Source organism: Macrobrachium nipponense, chromosome 10 (assembly GCF_015104395.2).
Source record: "Macrobrachium nipponense isolate FS-2020 chromosome 10, ASM1510439v2, whole genome shotgun sequence".
In the NCBI taxonomy this organism is placed as follows: Eukaryota; Metazoa; Arthropoda; class Malacostraca; order Decapoda; family Palaemonidae; genus Macrobrachium; species Macrobrachium nipponense.
This window is the reverse complement of record NC_087204.1, coordinates 52,703,438-52,720,105: the sequence shown is the minus strand read 5'-3', so window position 1 is coordinate 52,720,105 and position 16,668 is coordinate 52,703,438. Positions and strand designations below refer to the sequence as shown.

General features: G+C 40.8%; 1 protein-coding gene across 1 annotated transcript in view; it reads left to right on the top strand.

The window, feature by feature from the left end:
* Positions 1–16,668, top strand: part of LOC135223972 (nucleosome-remodeling factor subunit NURF301-like) — a 216,067-nt gene that overhangs the window by 164,951 nt on the left and 34,448 nt on the right. The window contains exon 20 of the mRNA XM_064262894.1: positions 15,675–15,915. Within this exon, the coding sequence (XP_064118964.1) occupies positions 15,675–15,915 (241 nt within the window). The remainder of the gene's footprint in view (positions 1–15,674; positions 15,916–16,668) is intronic.

Below are 16,668 nucleotides of genomic sequence, written 5' to 3'. Positions count from 1 at the left end.
ATGCAGAAACATTCAGGATATAGAGGAGAGAATGGAATAAGAGAGGACAAAAAGAAAAAAAGTGTGATTCGGCCTTCTTCGTCTCTTCCTTCTAAGTTCGGCGTCATCGTCTAACGTCGATAACGTCACGGCGAGCCGCCAGTCAATAAGCGTTGGAGGAGGATTCGGGAGGGGTTCCTAGGCGGATCCTCGGGCCAAGAGGAGAAGAATCAGAATTCTTCCTTCCCTTTCTTTCGGACCAAGACTGTCATTTCCAAGTACAGCCAAAGAAGGTTCCGGAAAATCAGTGGCGTATTTAACACAAGGTTGGCAGATGACAAGCCGTTTCGCAAGAGTCCGAACAAGCGAGACGAGGTGACGGCTGGCGGAGCTAGCGGCCGAGGCGGAGTTGCCAAGTTCGGATCAGCAAAAACTGCGATACCCTCTGGTAAAAATCGACGTTGGCGGCGAAAGGGTGCCAGCAGAGGATGGAAGCAGGTCCCAGTTTCGCCCGTAAGGGCCCGTTCAAAATACCGTACGAAGGACGATAAGGCTCCTATTAAAAGTAACGAAAAATAGAGAGTTGGCAAAACCTCGGCGGATACGATTCGTGGAAGGGCACGTTGTCCCGTCTGGATAGAAGGCCCGAGGCCGGGCTCCCGCCGACGCTCGAAAACGATGCCAATTGCTAATAGAGACGAACTTAACCTCTGTCTTAAGGGAGCCTTCATCTTGGAGATCTAGACGAGATTTCTCGCTCTAGATCCGTCGAGCAAGAGAAAGAGTGAGGACGTTCTCGTTCCCCTGCTGACTATCTGGGATCGAGCCAACCAGCGGCCAGCCAAAGATCAAAAGAGACTGCGGGCCGTAGGGGAGGGGCAGGGCCCGTGGAATTCCGGGCCCGTCTGTCAGAAAGATAGAGGCGAGACAACCAAATCTCTTCGTGACGGAGGGAAGTGGTTTACACTAGAGCCGGAGGAAGGAGAAAACCAAGAGTTTCTGGGCCTCGTATGCAGAGGTTTATTAATTTGATTCGTCAATTCAGAAATAGCCTTTCGGAAGAAGACAGAACCACAAACAACCGGCCAGTATGCTTCCTCCTGGAATTGGACATGGCGTTTGGGGACTAAAGAGGCGGGATACCAAGGTTCGTCGATGAATTGCCTTGTTCGAGGTCATGCTGGAATCGGTCTTGCAACAACGTAAACAGCACAAAGATTGCAGGGAGGGAATAATTCCTTAAGCAAATCTAATAGGATCATTTTAAATTTATTCCCCCTCCAAATGATAAAAGCAAAGGAAATATAATTTTACGACACCGAAGGGTCCCTTTGCTGTCTAGAACAAATGACAACCCTAAATGTTGTTAAGGTTAAAAAGCCCTGATTAGCCCCTTGGATTCAGGTTAAAATGGAGTGCCTTGCGATGACGTATCCAAGAAGGGGCTGCTACGTTAGAAGCAACCAGCTTTTCTTCTCTTTTCAGGCTGCGTCCTGGTTAGACCCTTTGGTTCAACAGCAGTGGCCGAAGAAAATTGCATCCTCGGAAAGCAACAAAGGAAAGTAGTGGATTGACAACCATTGTTTCATTAGATTACTACAGTCAGAGGGTCCAAGGCGATTGCGTACCTGACAAACGTTAAGTGGCTCCAATGTTTGGGCAAATATCCTGCTAATGAAAGGGAAGATGCAGCATTGGCTAGACTAAGCCGCAATGTTGGATTTGGATTCCCTGTTAGCAATGAGGAATGGTGGGGATTATCTTTGGAATTCGCAACTAACTGTTGCCAGAGGGTCATACTGGAAGAGTCGATTAGATAGAAGGAAGGATGGACAACTAACGATAGGTTGGTGCAACAGGCCAGTTAGGAAAACCTCCCTAACAGTCAAACTACTCCTTTGGAGGGAAGACAACAGCAGCATGTCTCGCAAAGAAGACAGTGAGACCATAGCATCCGCCCTAATAGAGTCCACAAGACCCCTCTTTCCCCAAACGAGGATAAACTCATCGGCCCTTTCACAATAGAACAACCAGAGGAAGGGGGCAATTAGGGGCAAGGGGAAGGGAGGGAGGCTCAAGAAGAGTAGGATGGGGGCGGGGCCTCCCCCATCACCTCGGCCACCACCAGGTGGGGGGTTGCCTTTGGCGGAAAATCACTGGAAGGTGTTGGCAGGAACTAGGGGCAGAGCAGTGGGTGGTGGATGTTCTCAGGAATCGGGAGGGGATTTTGATTCCGTTCGAAGGTAACCCCGCCACCCTGACCAGATCAATCATTACCCCACGTTCACTTAATGCCCACCAAAGCTCAGAAGGCCACTATTTCCTGCAGGTAACGAAGTGGAAGAAGATTGATGGAAAAAAGGAGGCTGTGCCAACCAAGTATGCAGTTCCGACAAAAAAGGCTTCTTTAACAGCAGGATTTTTTCCTGGTACCCAAAGCCAACGGGGAGTCGGAGGACAGTAATAGCCTTGTCCAACGCTGAACTCTGGTTATTTATAAGGAAAACCAGTTTCAAGAATGGAAACTTCCGAAAACGGTTCTACAAGCAGGCAAGAATCGGGAGACTTTATGCTGACAGTCGATCTTAAAGGACCGTCATACTTTCAGATACCCAGTCCATCAAGTCTTCAAGGAAATTTCTATTCCCGCTTCAAGTCTTGCAGGGGAAGCTTTCGAGTTCAAGGTCCTGTGCTTCGGCATTGCACAACGTCTCCTCAAGTTTTTACAAGAGTGTTCCCACGCCTTCGTGCGGCGGTGGGCGCATGCCTCAGGGGGATCAGGGCTAAATAACGATATCTGGACGATTGGCTGGTGATAGCAATGTCCAGGGAGAAATTACTCAGGGACAAGGGCGGCCCTCCTGCCAGCTTTGTCACAGGCCTTAGGTATTGTTCGTGGGAATCAGCAGAAAGTCGCAGGCTGGATCCAAGGTCAACGTTTGGAAAATATCTTGAGAATGGTGATGAGACCACAACAAAACAAGCCAAAGTATTCCCGACAAGGACCCCCAAAAGAGTAGAGGAAAATAGCAAACAAAGTGGCTTGAAATTGCCTTTCTAGGGAAAGCAGAACACAGCCAGCAAGACAGTGGCAGGTGGTTGGCTGGGAATCCTAACCTCCCGTGGATGAAGCTAGTACCACAAGGAAAGGTCCTACACACCTTTCGGGTCCCTACAATGGGAGGATGGAGTTTTTGGGTCACCAAATCAGTAGATCACCCGTACGAGCAAATTCCCTTGTCGGCAGAAGTGAGGAAAGACTTGCTGTGGTGGGTGACCGACGACAATTCTGGACAGTGGGTGTCCCCCTTCAACAATCCCCTCCCCAGAACCCTTCGCTGTTCTCGGAGTGCGTCACTAGGAAGGCTGGGGAAGCCCATTATGGAGGAGTTGATGGTGTCAGCAAAATGGAGTTGCAAGGACAGAGAAACTCCATATAACGTGCTGGAGTTTGAAAGCAGCTTTCCTGGCTCTACAAAGAATTCAGGGAGGGAAGAGTAAAGGGACACTCCAGTGTATTGAATGTCAGACAACACCACAGGGGTCAGTAGCTTATTAATAAAACAAGCAAGGAGGCCTAGTTTCTCGGCATTACGATGTGATGACAGTTCAACTTCACCAGTTGGGCCTATAGAGAACCTGGTAGAACAATCAAAGGCCAGGTATCATTCGGGAAAAGAAAACATAGTGGGGCCGACAGAAGTTGAGCCGCAGGGATTCAGATTCTGGGAACGGATGGTCCCTACAAACCAACAGGTAGTGGACAGGGATGCTCATTGTTGTGGGAGCGGGGACCGATCATAGACCTAATTCGCAACCAGGTAACAACAAAAAGTTGGCCAAGTGTATTGTTCAGTAGTCCCGGACGCAGAGGCAGTAGCAGAAAAGATTGGCGCTAACAACACCCCTGGGTCAATCTTGGGACGTGTAACGCAATTTTCCTCCATTTTTGTCTACATCCGTCAGGTTCTGAAACCAGGGTAAATCGCGGTTCTCAAGAAACCTCAACGATCGACCCTTGGTAGCCCCCGTTATTTGGCGAAAGCAGAGTGGTTTCCAGAGCCTACTGGAAACCTCGCCTAGTAGATGTTGCCAAGAGAGTTACCTCCATGGAGCAAACCTTTCTGTGTCAGCCTCACGTGGAGAGGACCACCCCAGTCGGTGAAGTTCCCTATCGCTTCACGGGTGGGAGACTGTCCAAGTATCTCCTCCCTCCGAGAAGCGAGGGTTTTCGCAGACAAAAGCAGCAACTTCAAGATGCCAGGTAATATCAGAAAAATCATCTGCCGACAGTGATTACCAAGGGAAGTGGTCAGCAATACCCCTGTGATTGGTGTCGTAGAGGGAACGTGTCTCCCACTTCGTACCACTATTCAGCAGTTAGCAGACTTTTCTTGATATAATCTCAGAACAGAAAAACCATATGTCTGTTATCTGCAGTGGAAGGGGATACAGGGCTGCTCTAGCCTCAGTCTTTACGAATGGAAAGGAGTGGACATATCGTCTTCATGGGAGTTGGCCATGCTTGGATGAGGAGCTTTGAACAGTCATGCCACCCAAAGGAGCCTAAAAAAAAGCCCCAGATTGGGATCTTGACCAACCAAGGTTAAACTGAGTAGCTCTGGACAAAACCCCCCTAACGAACCACTAAGGCAGTTCCAATGGAATAGGAGCCTGACCCTGAAGGACAGTCTTCTTATTGGCCCTGGCTTCAAAACCAAAAGGGTGGGGGAGCTACATGGCCTCTCCATATCTTCATTAAAAGCACCTCGAGAGGTTGGGAGATCAATGGGTGTCTGAGGTTTGTCCCAGAATTCGTTGGCAAAAGAACCCAAAATCCAATCAAATAGTAGACGGCAGATTCGACTCCTTTATTACCATACCTTCCTTGGCAGACTTTGTAGACCAAGCGACCAAAAGCTGAAATGCTCCTGTGCCCCGTCCAGGGCACTAAGGGAGTACTTAAAGAAGAAAAGCAAGGCCCTCAGGGCCGGGGTGCAAGAGGTTGTTCGTAAGTACAAGGACGGAACAAGAAGGAAGTGTCCAAGCTAACAATATCATTTGGCTAAAGGGAGACGATCAGAGAAATGCCTTATTACTTGCAGAAGACAGAGGGTCAGATAGCCAGGTGGGACTAGAGCTCAATGACAGTCGGGAGGGTTGAGCTGCCTTCCCTGGCATTTAAGAAGAAACAGGTCTGGTGGATACAAATTCTGAAAAGCGGCGGGGGTGAGGAAGCCAAACAACTTCACCCTCATTTTTATTTGAAAAGATGTTGCCCATAGATCCTTGGACACCTTTTCCTTGGGTCCAGTTGGTCGGCGGCCCAACAAGTGATATAGTTCATCCAGTGCCCCTGGCGGGTCAGTTTGCGTCTTAGTCTAGATGAAGGTATGAAAGTAGAATGAATGGGATGACCTGGGTTACTTTTTTTCTTTACTACTTTCTTTCCTACTGCCTTTAATTACGGGCAATATGAAAGGAGAGTACCGGGTCATGTGGCTAGGAACGGACTAGAAATGCAGGTGAGATGGGTCAGCCATACTGTGAAGCTATCTTTAGCTTGAATGATATACTTTTCAGTAGCAACCACACCCCTCTTGGATAATAAGGAAAAGAAGGGGCTGAAGTGGGGATTCCAGTCACAAGGGACAAAGAGTAAACAGTCAGAATGGTATTCTACCCCCACCCATGGGAGGGGAAACCAATAGAATCCCGTTATCATCCTTTGGTCCTAGGTTTTCATTGTCCATTCTCTTAGGAATTTTTCCCTATACTATTCCGGATAAATGGAATAAGGTGGGCCATAAACTCCCCAGTCAGTTGTTTATGAGACTTGCCTCCCTCCCAAATAGTAAAGGTCTATCCTAATCGTTAAGGACCGAAGGTTTGTTTCGGTGTATGAACAAATACCAAATTTGTAACTAATTTGGCTATTTGTTTTCATAACTAACAAACGCCTTGATGGTCTTAACAGTTAAAGGCCCACCCCCCTCGGAACCACCCCTCTAGCAGTCCTGAAACTGGGCTTTTAGAAATAAATAAACTGATGGGTCACAGGTAGCCGTGGGCATTTTCTGGGTATACATGCCCGTGACCTGGTACTCATGAATGCCATTAGTCCCTGGATCTCACAAGTGTTAATTTTTTAATTCTACCAGTTTCCAGCTTTGGCGCTAGTAAATCCTAATGTTAAGACCTCAGGTTTGTTAGTTATGAAAATACAAATTAGTTACAAATTTGGTTATTTTTATGATGGCAATGATTTACAGCATACTTGTAATGTTGTTATACATCTATTAAGCTCATTCTAGGTTGGGACCCATACTAAGCTTAATAGGTCTCTCTCTCTCTCTCTCTCTCTCTCTCTCTCTCTCTCTCTCTCTCTCTCTCTCTCTCTCTCTCTCTCTCTCCTCTCTCTCTCTCAGTTGAGAGAATTTTTATGGTGCACGTGTATGTTTATTAATATTTTCTTCAAATAATAATAATAATAATAGTAGTAATAATAAAATATAACTAATTACAATCTTTGTAAAGTGATAGTGTTTTAAAAAACAAAATATCCTTCCCTTCATCATTTGTTTAACTTGAAGAGAAGCTTAAAGCCAGAGCTGTCAAATATATTGATTTAATGTTACAGGTGTGGGATTGTTGCAATTAGCAGGTTGACGGATGTTTATGTAAAACTCTTTCCCATAATAATTCATAAATAATTTCACTTTCTTAAGTAAGAACAACTTTTTTTTCTATATCTCTTTTTCGTTCGTAGTTAGTGGTAGATCATTTTACGGGGGCTGGTCAGCTAATGCAATTTTTTAAGGACAGGACTTTTGACATTTTTACCACTTAATAAGGTGACTTGGGACATCTCTAAACCACATATGATTTTCACCCTTGGCCTTCAGTTTTGTGACGTCAGTTAAATTGATCTCGAAAATAACCATTTTTCAAATTCTATCTCCTCCCTAGATACGTAATATTAAGGCCTTGGATTACTACCATATATAGGCCTGATGTAGACCTCCAATCAAATGAAGTTTTTTCTAAAAGTAACTTTTTTTGCAAGATATGAATTTTTTCTTTATGGTAAAAAAATCAACCATATAAATCAAGAAAAAAAATAAAGAAAAAAATAAAAGATAAATGGAAAAAAGGGGTTCCATTTGATTGTTCTATAATGTCTTTCTAAGTTATATACCAAATTTCAATGCTATAGGTTTAAAACTAAGGGAGAAGATAGAATTTGAAGGTTAATAAGTATAGTCTTGAGATACAGGCATTCAAAGTTTTTCTTTTATTTTTACAAAGAGAGAGTTAATAAATCATGATTATTATAAATTTTATATTCCTTTTTGGGTATTAATAAACTAAAACTCTGTTATTTATCATAATTTAATCATAAATGAAGATCCCTTTGCTCAAAGATCATAACCTGGGGCACTGTGTCAGGCGAGACGGGTTGCTCCTTCTTACACAACACACACTCTCTCTCTCTCTCTCTCTCTCTCTCTCTCTCTCTCTCTCTCTCCTCTCTCTCTCTCTCTCTCTCTCTCTCTCTCTCTCTCTCTCTTTTTCCTTCACCAACTCCACTAATATCGCCAATATTATGATCTTCTGAACTTTTATTAGAGTGAATTTTCTTTTTCTGTTTGTTAGCAGGATGTTTTTCTTATCTTTTCCTCTTTGGCATGATGAAATTTTTGCTGAAACAAAGAAAAACAGATGTAAAAGCAAGTGAATGTCAGAGGTGAAACTTGAATGTGTACTCTCTCTCATGTTTCTGCTCGCACTGAAGGATATAAGTTCATAACTTCCTGTCTTGTGATTCATGGAATCTCTACAGATGCCATTGCTCACAATTTGTTTGATAATAATTATCAAAATTTACGGTAACAGAAGAAATGCATTTTCTTGAACGGGTCAATGTTTTTGGCTTATTGAGTTACTTTTACTAATTACCCTGTAAATGAAATTGAGAGGAATTTTGACGAAATATTTTGTATACGCATTCTCCATTGCCATACAAAGCTCCATGAATTTGTTCGTGACCTTGCGTTTTTCGCCTTATACCACCATATATTGGATTACTGGCCGGCCCCCTTAAATTGATCTAATTTCACCTGTATCATCTAGAACTCTAAATGCACCATTCTAAAACATAGACCCATAACTAAGAGTTATATTAATATAAATAAAAAACACTGTTAGTTCATAAAAGGAATTTCAGAACACAGACAAAGAGACAGAATAAAGAAGTTCTTAAAAATGAGTTTGAGAAGACTTCTATAGATTGGTTTGAAGGGGGAAAGAAGAGAGAAATAGTACATGTAATCTTCACACGTTCCATATTTTTACCAACATTTATTTCTTTTTTTTAAGGGTAATGTATTTAGCTAAGTTTTAAATGAAATTTCAGTAATTTTTATTTGATGTAAAAGTTAGCCGAATACTTGAGAAGCATAGTTAGGGTCATATTTAGTCTTTAAAATTTAGAAATAAGCACTTATTATCATTATAGAGACCATGCAAAATCTATGCAAAAATTCAGCCTGCACAAGGGTGTTTGGAACCTAACCTCACGTAAGTTTAGGGTACGACTGTATCTGGGTTTGCATCATAGGCTACAACCAGTCTGACATCAGCCAAATACAACTCATATACTATTTGTTGTAATTACTGAGGGCAAATTTAATGTTATTCTGATCTAACTTGTGAAGAGTAGAGATTGGGGTCAGGGAAAATCGAAGACTTTGACAAACTTCAACGCAATAGGCAGAGAAAGGTAGCCACTAGAGCCAAAGCTAGAGGTTCTGCTTGCCAGGCTTTGTCTCCTGATGTACCTGTTCTTTCTGCACCTTTGACTGGCTTTTCCCCATTACCAACCCTCCAACTTTTCCAGCAACTCCGTTACCATTGCGAGCTGGGAAAGTAAACTTGAATGATGACATAACTGCAAGTTGGCAAAATAAAATTGACTGATGACATAACTCTTACCTGGCTCCCAAACTTCTGAATCCAATGCCATCGCCAGCCTTGAAGCCAGGATCGACCAGAAATTCGGTCTTTTGGTAAATACTGTATTCCAAATTGGGGCTTCAGTCAAGATCCTTATGGACAAGATAAAAGTAAGTGATATCAGTGCAAATGGTGGGATTTCCCCACGGGCAGTCGCTCCCTTAGCTGAGCTTGTTGTATATAAATCCCAGGACTCGATGGACGGCCACTGGAAATGTGTCCAAATGGAAATGCGTGAGTTGTTTTAGTGGTTCACACTGCAGTGCAGACAAGGGGCATAGTTGGCACTTCTAGTGCTTCTAGGCCGTTGAAAAGGCATGCATCCACTCCTGAGCATGCTTCTCCGCTTCCTCGTAAGTGGCCCAGAGAATGTGAGCTTAGTCCCAATACTTTTTGTAAATTCTGGGACAGTCTCAGTCATTTGTCTCCTGAGTTTGCCGTGGTAGAGTGCCAGTATTTGGCTCCGAAGCGGCCTTCACTTTTAAGAAGTGTTCCAAGTGCCCAGTGGATCCAAGCACCCAGTTGGGTCTGAAAATGCATTGTCTGAGCATCCATGGCCAAATGTTCTGTGTCCAAGTGCTCTCCTGCATCTGAGGGCTCACCTGTGCCCACGTGTCCACCTGTCCTATTGGTGCCAGCATCTGTCAAGCATTCGACACCACATTCAGTGCCAAACACCACCTCTTCAGTGTAGCTCCTTCTTCATTTTTGTCAGATGATGAAGACATCAAGCAGGAGCAACCTACTTGGCTTACGAAATACTTACATTTTTTGTTATCCAACCGTCTTCTCTCCAGTGGCCCTGACATCTCCCGGTTCAGTGTTTATGATGCGACAACCTGTAGAGTCTTCCATGCTGCCCAAGATGGTTTTCTCCTCCTCATCAAGGTAAGCCTTATCCAGGATTGTTGGTTAACAGAGAAGAGGGATCTTGGCAAGGCTGGTTTTTATGCACGTCCTTCTCTTCTGTTGCAAAGAAGGTACCTTTTGTGTGCCACTGGGGAAGCGCCTTCTTTGGGAGTTTCTACCTCCTCCCAGGGAACTTCTCCAGCCTGATTGATTCTGCATGTATGTCAGCTTTTTCTTCCTCCAAAATTGTGTTTACATCTTCAGAACTGGACTGCTTAGTCTGTGACATATTCAAGGTCTTCAAAGTCTTCAGTTTCTTTGCCTGGACTGTAGGGGGCCTTAGCTAAGAAGATTGAAAACTGCGCCACTCTTCAGAGAATTTTTCTTCAGACTGGCTGGGACCTCTCATGCAGAATAGGCGATGAAGGATGACTCTCAAGGTTGGAGGCCTGCCCTGGATGTCAGTGAATTTCTTTGTTCAGACAAAAAAAATTCAGAATGGAGGTCATATCATCCATTTGCCAAGGAGATTGGATGGTGACCATCAACATGCAGGATGCATATTTCCACGTCACAGTACATCCGGACTCCAGGAAGTACCTGAGGTTCGTGTTTCAGGGCAGTCTTTCAGTTTTGGCCCCTGTGCTTTTGCTTATTTACAGCTCCTCAAGTATTCACCCATGTTCTCACCCCTCTGGCAAAGTGGCTCCATCTTACAGGTATCAAAGTCTACCTATTTGTTCATAAATGAAACAAACCTTCTGGATTAACATTAAGATAAATCTTCTAGAGCCAGCTGGAACCAGTAAAAAAATAATAAATTTGTAGGACCAAGGGACCAGTGGCATCTGTCCTTAGTCACGAGTTAAGTGGGCCACCCATATCCCAAGCAACCCGTGACTTCACCAGTTACTCCTTTACCGCCTTTGAGAGAGGATGTGTTGTTCTTTCTCTCCCCTCTAAAGCTGGTTTGTTTTGCTCGCATTTTCATTCTTTTTTTTGTGGTGTGTGTGGATTTCTGGTGTTTGTAGATGAGTGTATGGATATAATTGATTCACATAACCTTCCTGCTAGTGCATCTTCTGGATCTTACTCATAAGATGCAAAAGAAATGCCCAGTTGTTGATGGTTTTCCTTGTTCTTGTTTCCTAACATCAGTGAGTACAGATCCTCATCCAACGTAGTAGCTGCAGAGAGAAAACATGTAATGCAACAAATCCTTGTTCAGACCTAAGACATACTACATAATATCTAAGGTTCAGAAATAAAAGTGTTCATCCTTAGAATTCTCTTATTCAAGAAAATGACCAGGTGTGGCAAATCTCCAGTTGGTAAATATTAGTAATTACCTCCCACCAAACATAAGTCTATCCTAATGTTAAGACTGAAGGGTTGTTGTGTATGTGAACAAATGACAAATTCATCAAATTAGTGTGCATTTTTCATTACTAAAATCCCTGAGTTCTTAATATTTAAGGTCTACCTCTAACCACCCCTCTATGATAGCTTAACCTGGTGAAGTCATGGGTTACTGCTTGGGCTGTGGGTGGTCCCACTTAACTCTTGACTAAGGACAGATGCCACTAGTCCCTTGCGTATACAACCTTATTGTTTTTTACTGGTTCCAGCTGGCGCTAGAAGATTTATCCGAATGTTAAGACCTCAGGTTTGTTAGTTATGAAAAATACAAATTAATTAATAAATTTAGCATATTTGGACGATTGGCTTCTGCTCTCCCCCTCAAGAACAAAATGCATAAAGACATTCAGAAGACACTTCTCTTTGCCCAAGAATTGGGCCTTTTAATCAAGCTGCAGAAGTCATAGTAAGGCCTGACTCAATCAATTCTGTTTTGGGATGAGGATTGACTCTTGAGTTTTCAGGCTTTTCGGTCCCACAAAAAGTCTAGTCCTGCCTCAGTACAGTAAGAAACTTCCCCACTCTCCTGTCCTTCTTGGCCAACAGATGGATGAGTCTACTTGGCACTCTCTCATCCATCGAGAAGTTTGTACCTTTAGGACGACTCCACATGAGTCTTACAATTCTTACTAAAGGCCAGTTGGCACAGGAAGACTTCTAGACTTGGTCATCTTTCCCATCACGGCCAAGATCAAGGAGGACCTTCGGAGGTAGCTCACAGAAGGAATGTTTTTAATATGGAAGTTATATCGCCTCAATGGAGTGGTTGGTATGGTGTTGGCATCCCACCTCGGTTGTCGCGAGTTCGATTCTTGGCCATTCCATTGAGGAGTGAGAGATGTGTATTTCTGGTGATGAAAGTACACTCGACGTGGTTCGGAAGTCACATAAAGCCGTTGGTCCCGTTGCTGAATAACCGCTGGTTGCATGCAACTTAACCCTTAAACGCCGAAGCGGTATTTTAAAAATCGTCTCCCGTATGCTGGTGGCGTTCGCGAGTGAGCGCCAAAGCGAAAAAAATGTTTTTTTCAAAAAATCACAGCACGCTTAGTTTTGAAGATTAAGAGTTCATTTTGGGCTCCTATTTTTATCATTGCCTGAAGTTTAGTATGCAACCATCAGAAATGAAAAAAATATCATACATAAATATTGGGATATATGACAGGGCAAAAAAAAATTTTCATACATAATTGTATACAAATCGCTCTGTGAACAAAATGGTTAAAGCTAACGAGTTAATTTATTCGTTGTATTGTACACTAAATTGCAATCATTTTGGTATATAACACATAGTAAAACAATAAAGGCAACACAGAGAAAATATTATCACAAAATGATGCATGAATTCGTAATGAGCGGACTTAAAAAAAAGCTGTTATAAAATATTCACCATAAATCAAAATATTGTGCTAGAGACTTCCCATTTGTTGCAAAATGAAGGTATTTGATTGAATGTTACTAGACTGTAAGTGTTGTAGCTTACAATTCCAGTTTTCGACCATTTCGGTCGAGTTGAATTTGACTAAAGGTCTATTTTTTTCTATTTATTGTTATTTATATGCAAATATTTCAAAACTAATAAAAGCTACAACCATGGGTTGTTTTTTGTTGTATTCTGCATGAAATTGCGCTCATTTTCATATATAAAACTTTATGTAACGGCTAATTTAAAATGGTGCAAACATTACAACAATTGGATGAAAAAAATTATGATTTTTTCGGAAGAGTTACCGCGCGGATGTAAGGAAAAAGTTTATTTCTTAAATTCACCATAAATCGAAATATTGTGCAAGAGACTTCCAATTTGTTGCAAAATAAAGGTAAATGATTGAATATTACTAGAATATAAGAGTTTTTTTGCTTACAATTGCGTTTTTCGACCATTTCGGTAGAGTCAAAGTTGACCGAAGGTTGAAATTTTGGCACTTATCATTATTTATATGAAAATATTTCAAAACTGATAAAAGCTACAACCATGGGTTGTTTATTGTTGTATTCTACATGAAATTGTGCATATTTCCATATATAAAACTTTTTTAATGGCTAATTTAAAATGGTGCAAACTTTACAACAATCAGACGAAAAAATTTTGATTTTTTTCGGAAGAGTTACCACGCGGACGTAAGGAACGTTTTTTTTTCCCCATAAATTCACCATAATCGAAATATTGTGCTAGAGACTTCCAATTTGTTGCAAAATAAAGGTAAATGATTGAATATTACTAGAATATAAGAGTTTTAGCTTACAATTGCGTTTTTCGACCATTTCGGTAGTCAAAGTTGACCGAAGGTTGAAATTTTTTGGCACTATTTATATGAAAATATTTCAAAACTGACAAAAGCTACAACCATGGGTTGTTTATTGTTGTATGCTACATGAAATTGCGCACATTTCCATATATAAAACTTTATGTAACGGCTAATTTAAAATGGTGCAAACATTACGACAATCGGACAAAAAAAATTATGATTTTTTTGGAAGAGTTACCGCGCGGACGTAAGGAAATAGTTTTTTTCATAAATTCACCATAAATCAAAATATTGTGCTAGAGACTTCCAATTTGTTGCAAAATAAAGGTAAATGATTGAATATTACTAGAATATAAGAGTTTTAGCTTACAATTGCATTTTTCAACCATTTCGGTAGTCAAAGTTGACCGAAGGTTGAAATTTTGGCATTTATCGTTATTTATATGAAAATATTTCAAAACAGATAAATTAAGAGATAAAAATGTCAGTCAGAGAATTCATTTTATGTGGCGACACTTGAATCCATTAGAGGAAAGAAACCTCAATTATCAGTAATAAAATAAAAATGGATACCCACACAAGAAAATGGAAATATTGTAACGGCATAATTATGACATGGGAGAAAAAGAAAATGTTTTTCACTGCACTTCCGCTTCTAGAAAAGGCTGCTTTTTGCCTGCGGTCTCATTGTATTACACTCTAAGGAGGCCTGGTGTTCGCACGAACAAACACAAATTGTTCTAGATGGTTCCATGAACCTGCCTGGATTGGCACATGAACAGGCACACCTGTTCGCATTTTTCTGATGTCACAATCATATGACTTTTGACCAGCAGCTAGGTCAACTTGCTGACTCGCACTCTCACCTCCAAGGCCTGATAGTGTTTGCCTTCGTCGACGGGTGTTGTTTATCCATTCAAAGCATTCGCTGATATCTTGAAGCTTTTCCAGAACACATGCGGCTGTGTGTTGAACATTCTAATCGGTTCGCAAAAAAAAGTCTGTTACATCATATATTTAAATTTCTATCACTTTTAGTAGGGCAGTTAACAAATGTATTGGCACCACAACTCTATTATCGGCACCGATAACCGGAAATTTGCGCATTATGGCGCTGAAAATTGCTGATTTTATGGTGCTGGACAAGCCCCAGAAAACCAGATCACCATTAACCGAGTCTGCCGATAACAGAGGACTGCCTGCATGTATTAACCTAATTATGAAATTCATGTTTCCACACATGCTGTTATTACATGGACATTAATATTCCTCAAGATTTCCAGTCCTCAGATCTCTTTTGAATTTAGCATAATAAAATCAGAAGTCAAGGAAACGAATGTTTATGAGTACGGGGCATTGAATTAAAATCTTCAAAAATTGTTTTCCATAGAAAAACTGAAAATTGAATCCTGATCATTTAATAATTGTATGATATTTAAGGCTTCAAGGTATTATGCTCAAAGTCAGTAACAAATTAAATTAAATATAATTGTTACCATTCTTTAACCAGTAATGATTGTTCATTTTATATGTAAACAAATGCATTTTTATGTAATCTTAGTTGTGGTCTCAGTATAGTTTCAAAACTTTTAGGATCCAACCACAGCTACGTATAGTAATTAATTTCAACTACTTTGCTCATAGCCATGACTTCATTATGCATTTATATCTCATATTAACATAGGAAAATCAGTTTTTTTTGGTATAACTTCTAATCCTGTTAGGTGTGCTAATAATCATATAATGATAAAAAAATAACTTTTATACATTTTTATTGTGGATGACAGTAATATTATTGACTATCATTCCCTCTAAAAGAATAACCATAGATGCTTACCAGTACATAACCTTATTCTCAAATCAGATGCCTTGTATTTCATATGATCCTGTTAATACTAAGTTTTTCATTGTTAGCTTTTTAAAGTTGATATAGTATTTAAAAATGTTAAAAGTCATATGAATATTACATATCTGTTATAGAAACTTTTATGATTATTAAAACTGTTTTAAAGGGACTCCAGTTTGTCTCACATTCTTAACATTGCATTGCCCATAACTATTTTCAGATATATTTATTTATAATTATTTAACAAATATTTTTGCATATATTCTTGCCAAAGGTCATATTGAAGGAAACATGCACTTACCTATTTCTCATTACAGTTTCAGAGTCTTCTCCATCCCAAGTTGTACCTGCAGGCACCAATCAGCTGTCTCCTGAAACCTCCCGCTTAACACAGACCACCTCAGCATCTCAAAACAATATTAATAGTAACAAAAATTCTTCTATATCGAAGTCTCCCTCGTCAAAGCCGTCTTCTAAATCTGCGTCCGCGAAGAAAGCATCGAAAAATAAGAATAAGAAAATTGTTTGCATTTGTCGAACTCCATTTGATGATACCAAGTATGTTTTTAGCTATGCTATTTGTATAATTATTCCTTAATTATTACATTAAAGTTAAGTAGATATTTGAACTAAAAGATGGATATAGACCCACTTGCCTTTCAACACTGTGGAAGTTGGTTTCTAATTTGTTTGATTAGAATTAATGTAGTGACTTGAATTGTGAAACATATTAGCCTTTGGAGCTAGTCACTGATCATTCTGCTTATCAAAATGGTCTGATTTTAAGTTTATGTATATGAAACCTAATGGTATATTTTTCTTTTTGAGTCATCATCATTAATGTTTTTACATATTCATTACCAGAATGAGCTCTTGACTTTGTACTTGAATTCCCATCTGGGCTGTGCCTTCTTTTGTTCTTTTTTATGACTCATTGGGATGCCCTACTGGCCTTTTTCCCATTAGTTCCTTTTATTCTAATTCTCTCTGGGCATCACAACCCAATTCACTCTTCACTCTGACCATGAATCCTAACATTCTGCTATCAGACTTTTCAGAACTCCCTTCATTTTCTTTGTTTACGCATCAGCTGCATTTAGTAGCACAAGTCTTATATTTGCATTATAAATTTTTGCCATCTTTACTGAAGTGCAATACTTATTTACCATTACTATGGCGATCTCACTGTTTCATCCAGGTGGTTTCTACTTTTTTAGTAGTACCCTCTTAGTGTGTACTTCACAGGTCAGGTTGTTGTCCCTGAATTATGGAGGTTTGGCCGGCTAATGCCATTTTTTAAGGCCAGGTCTT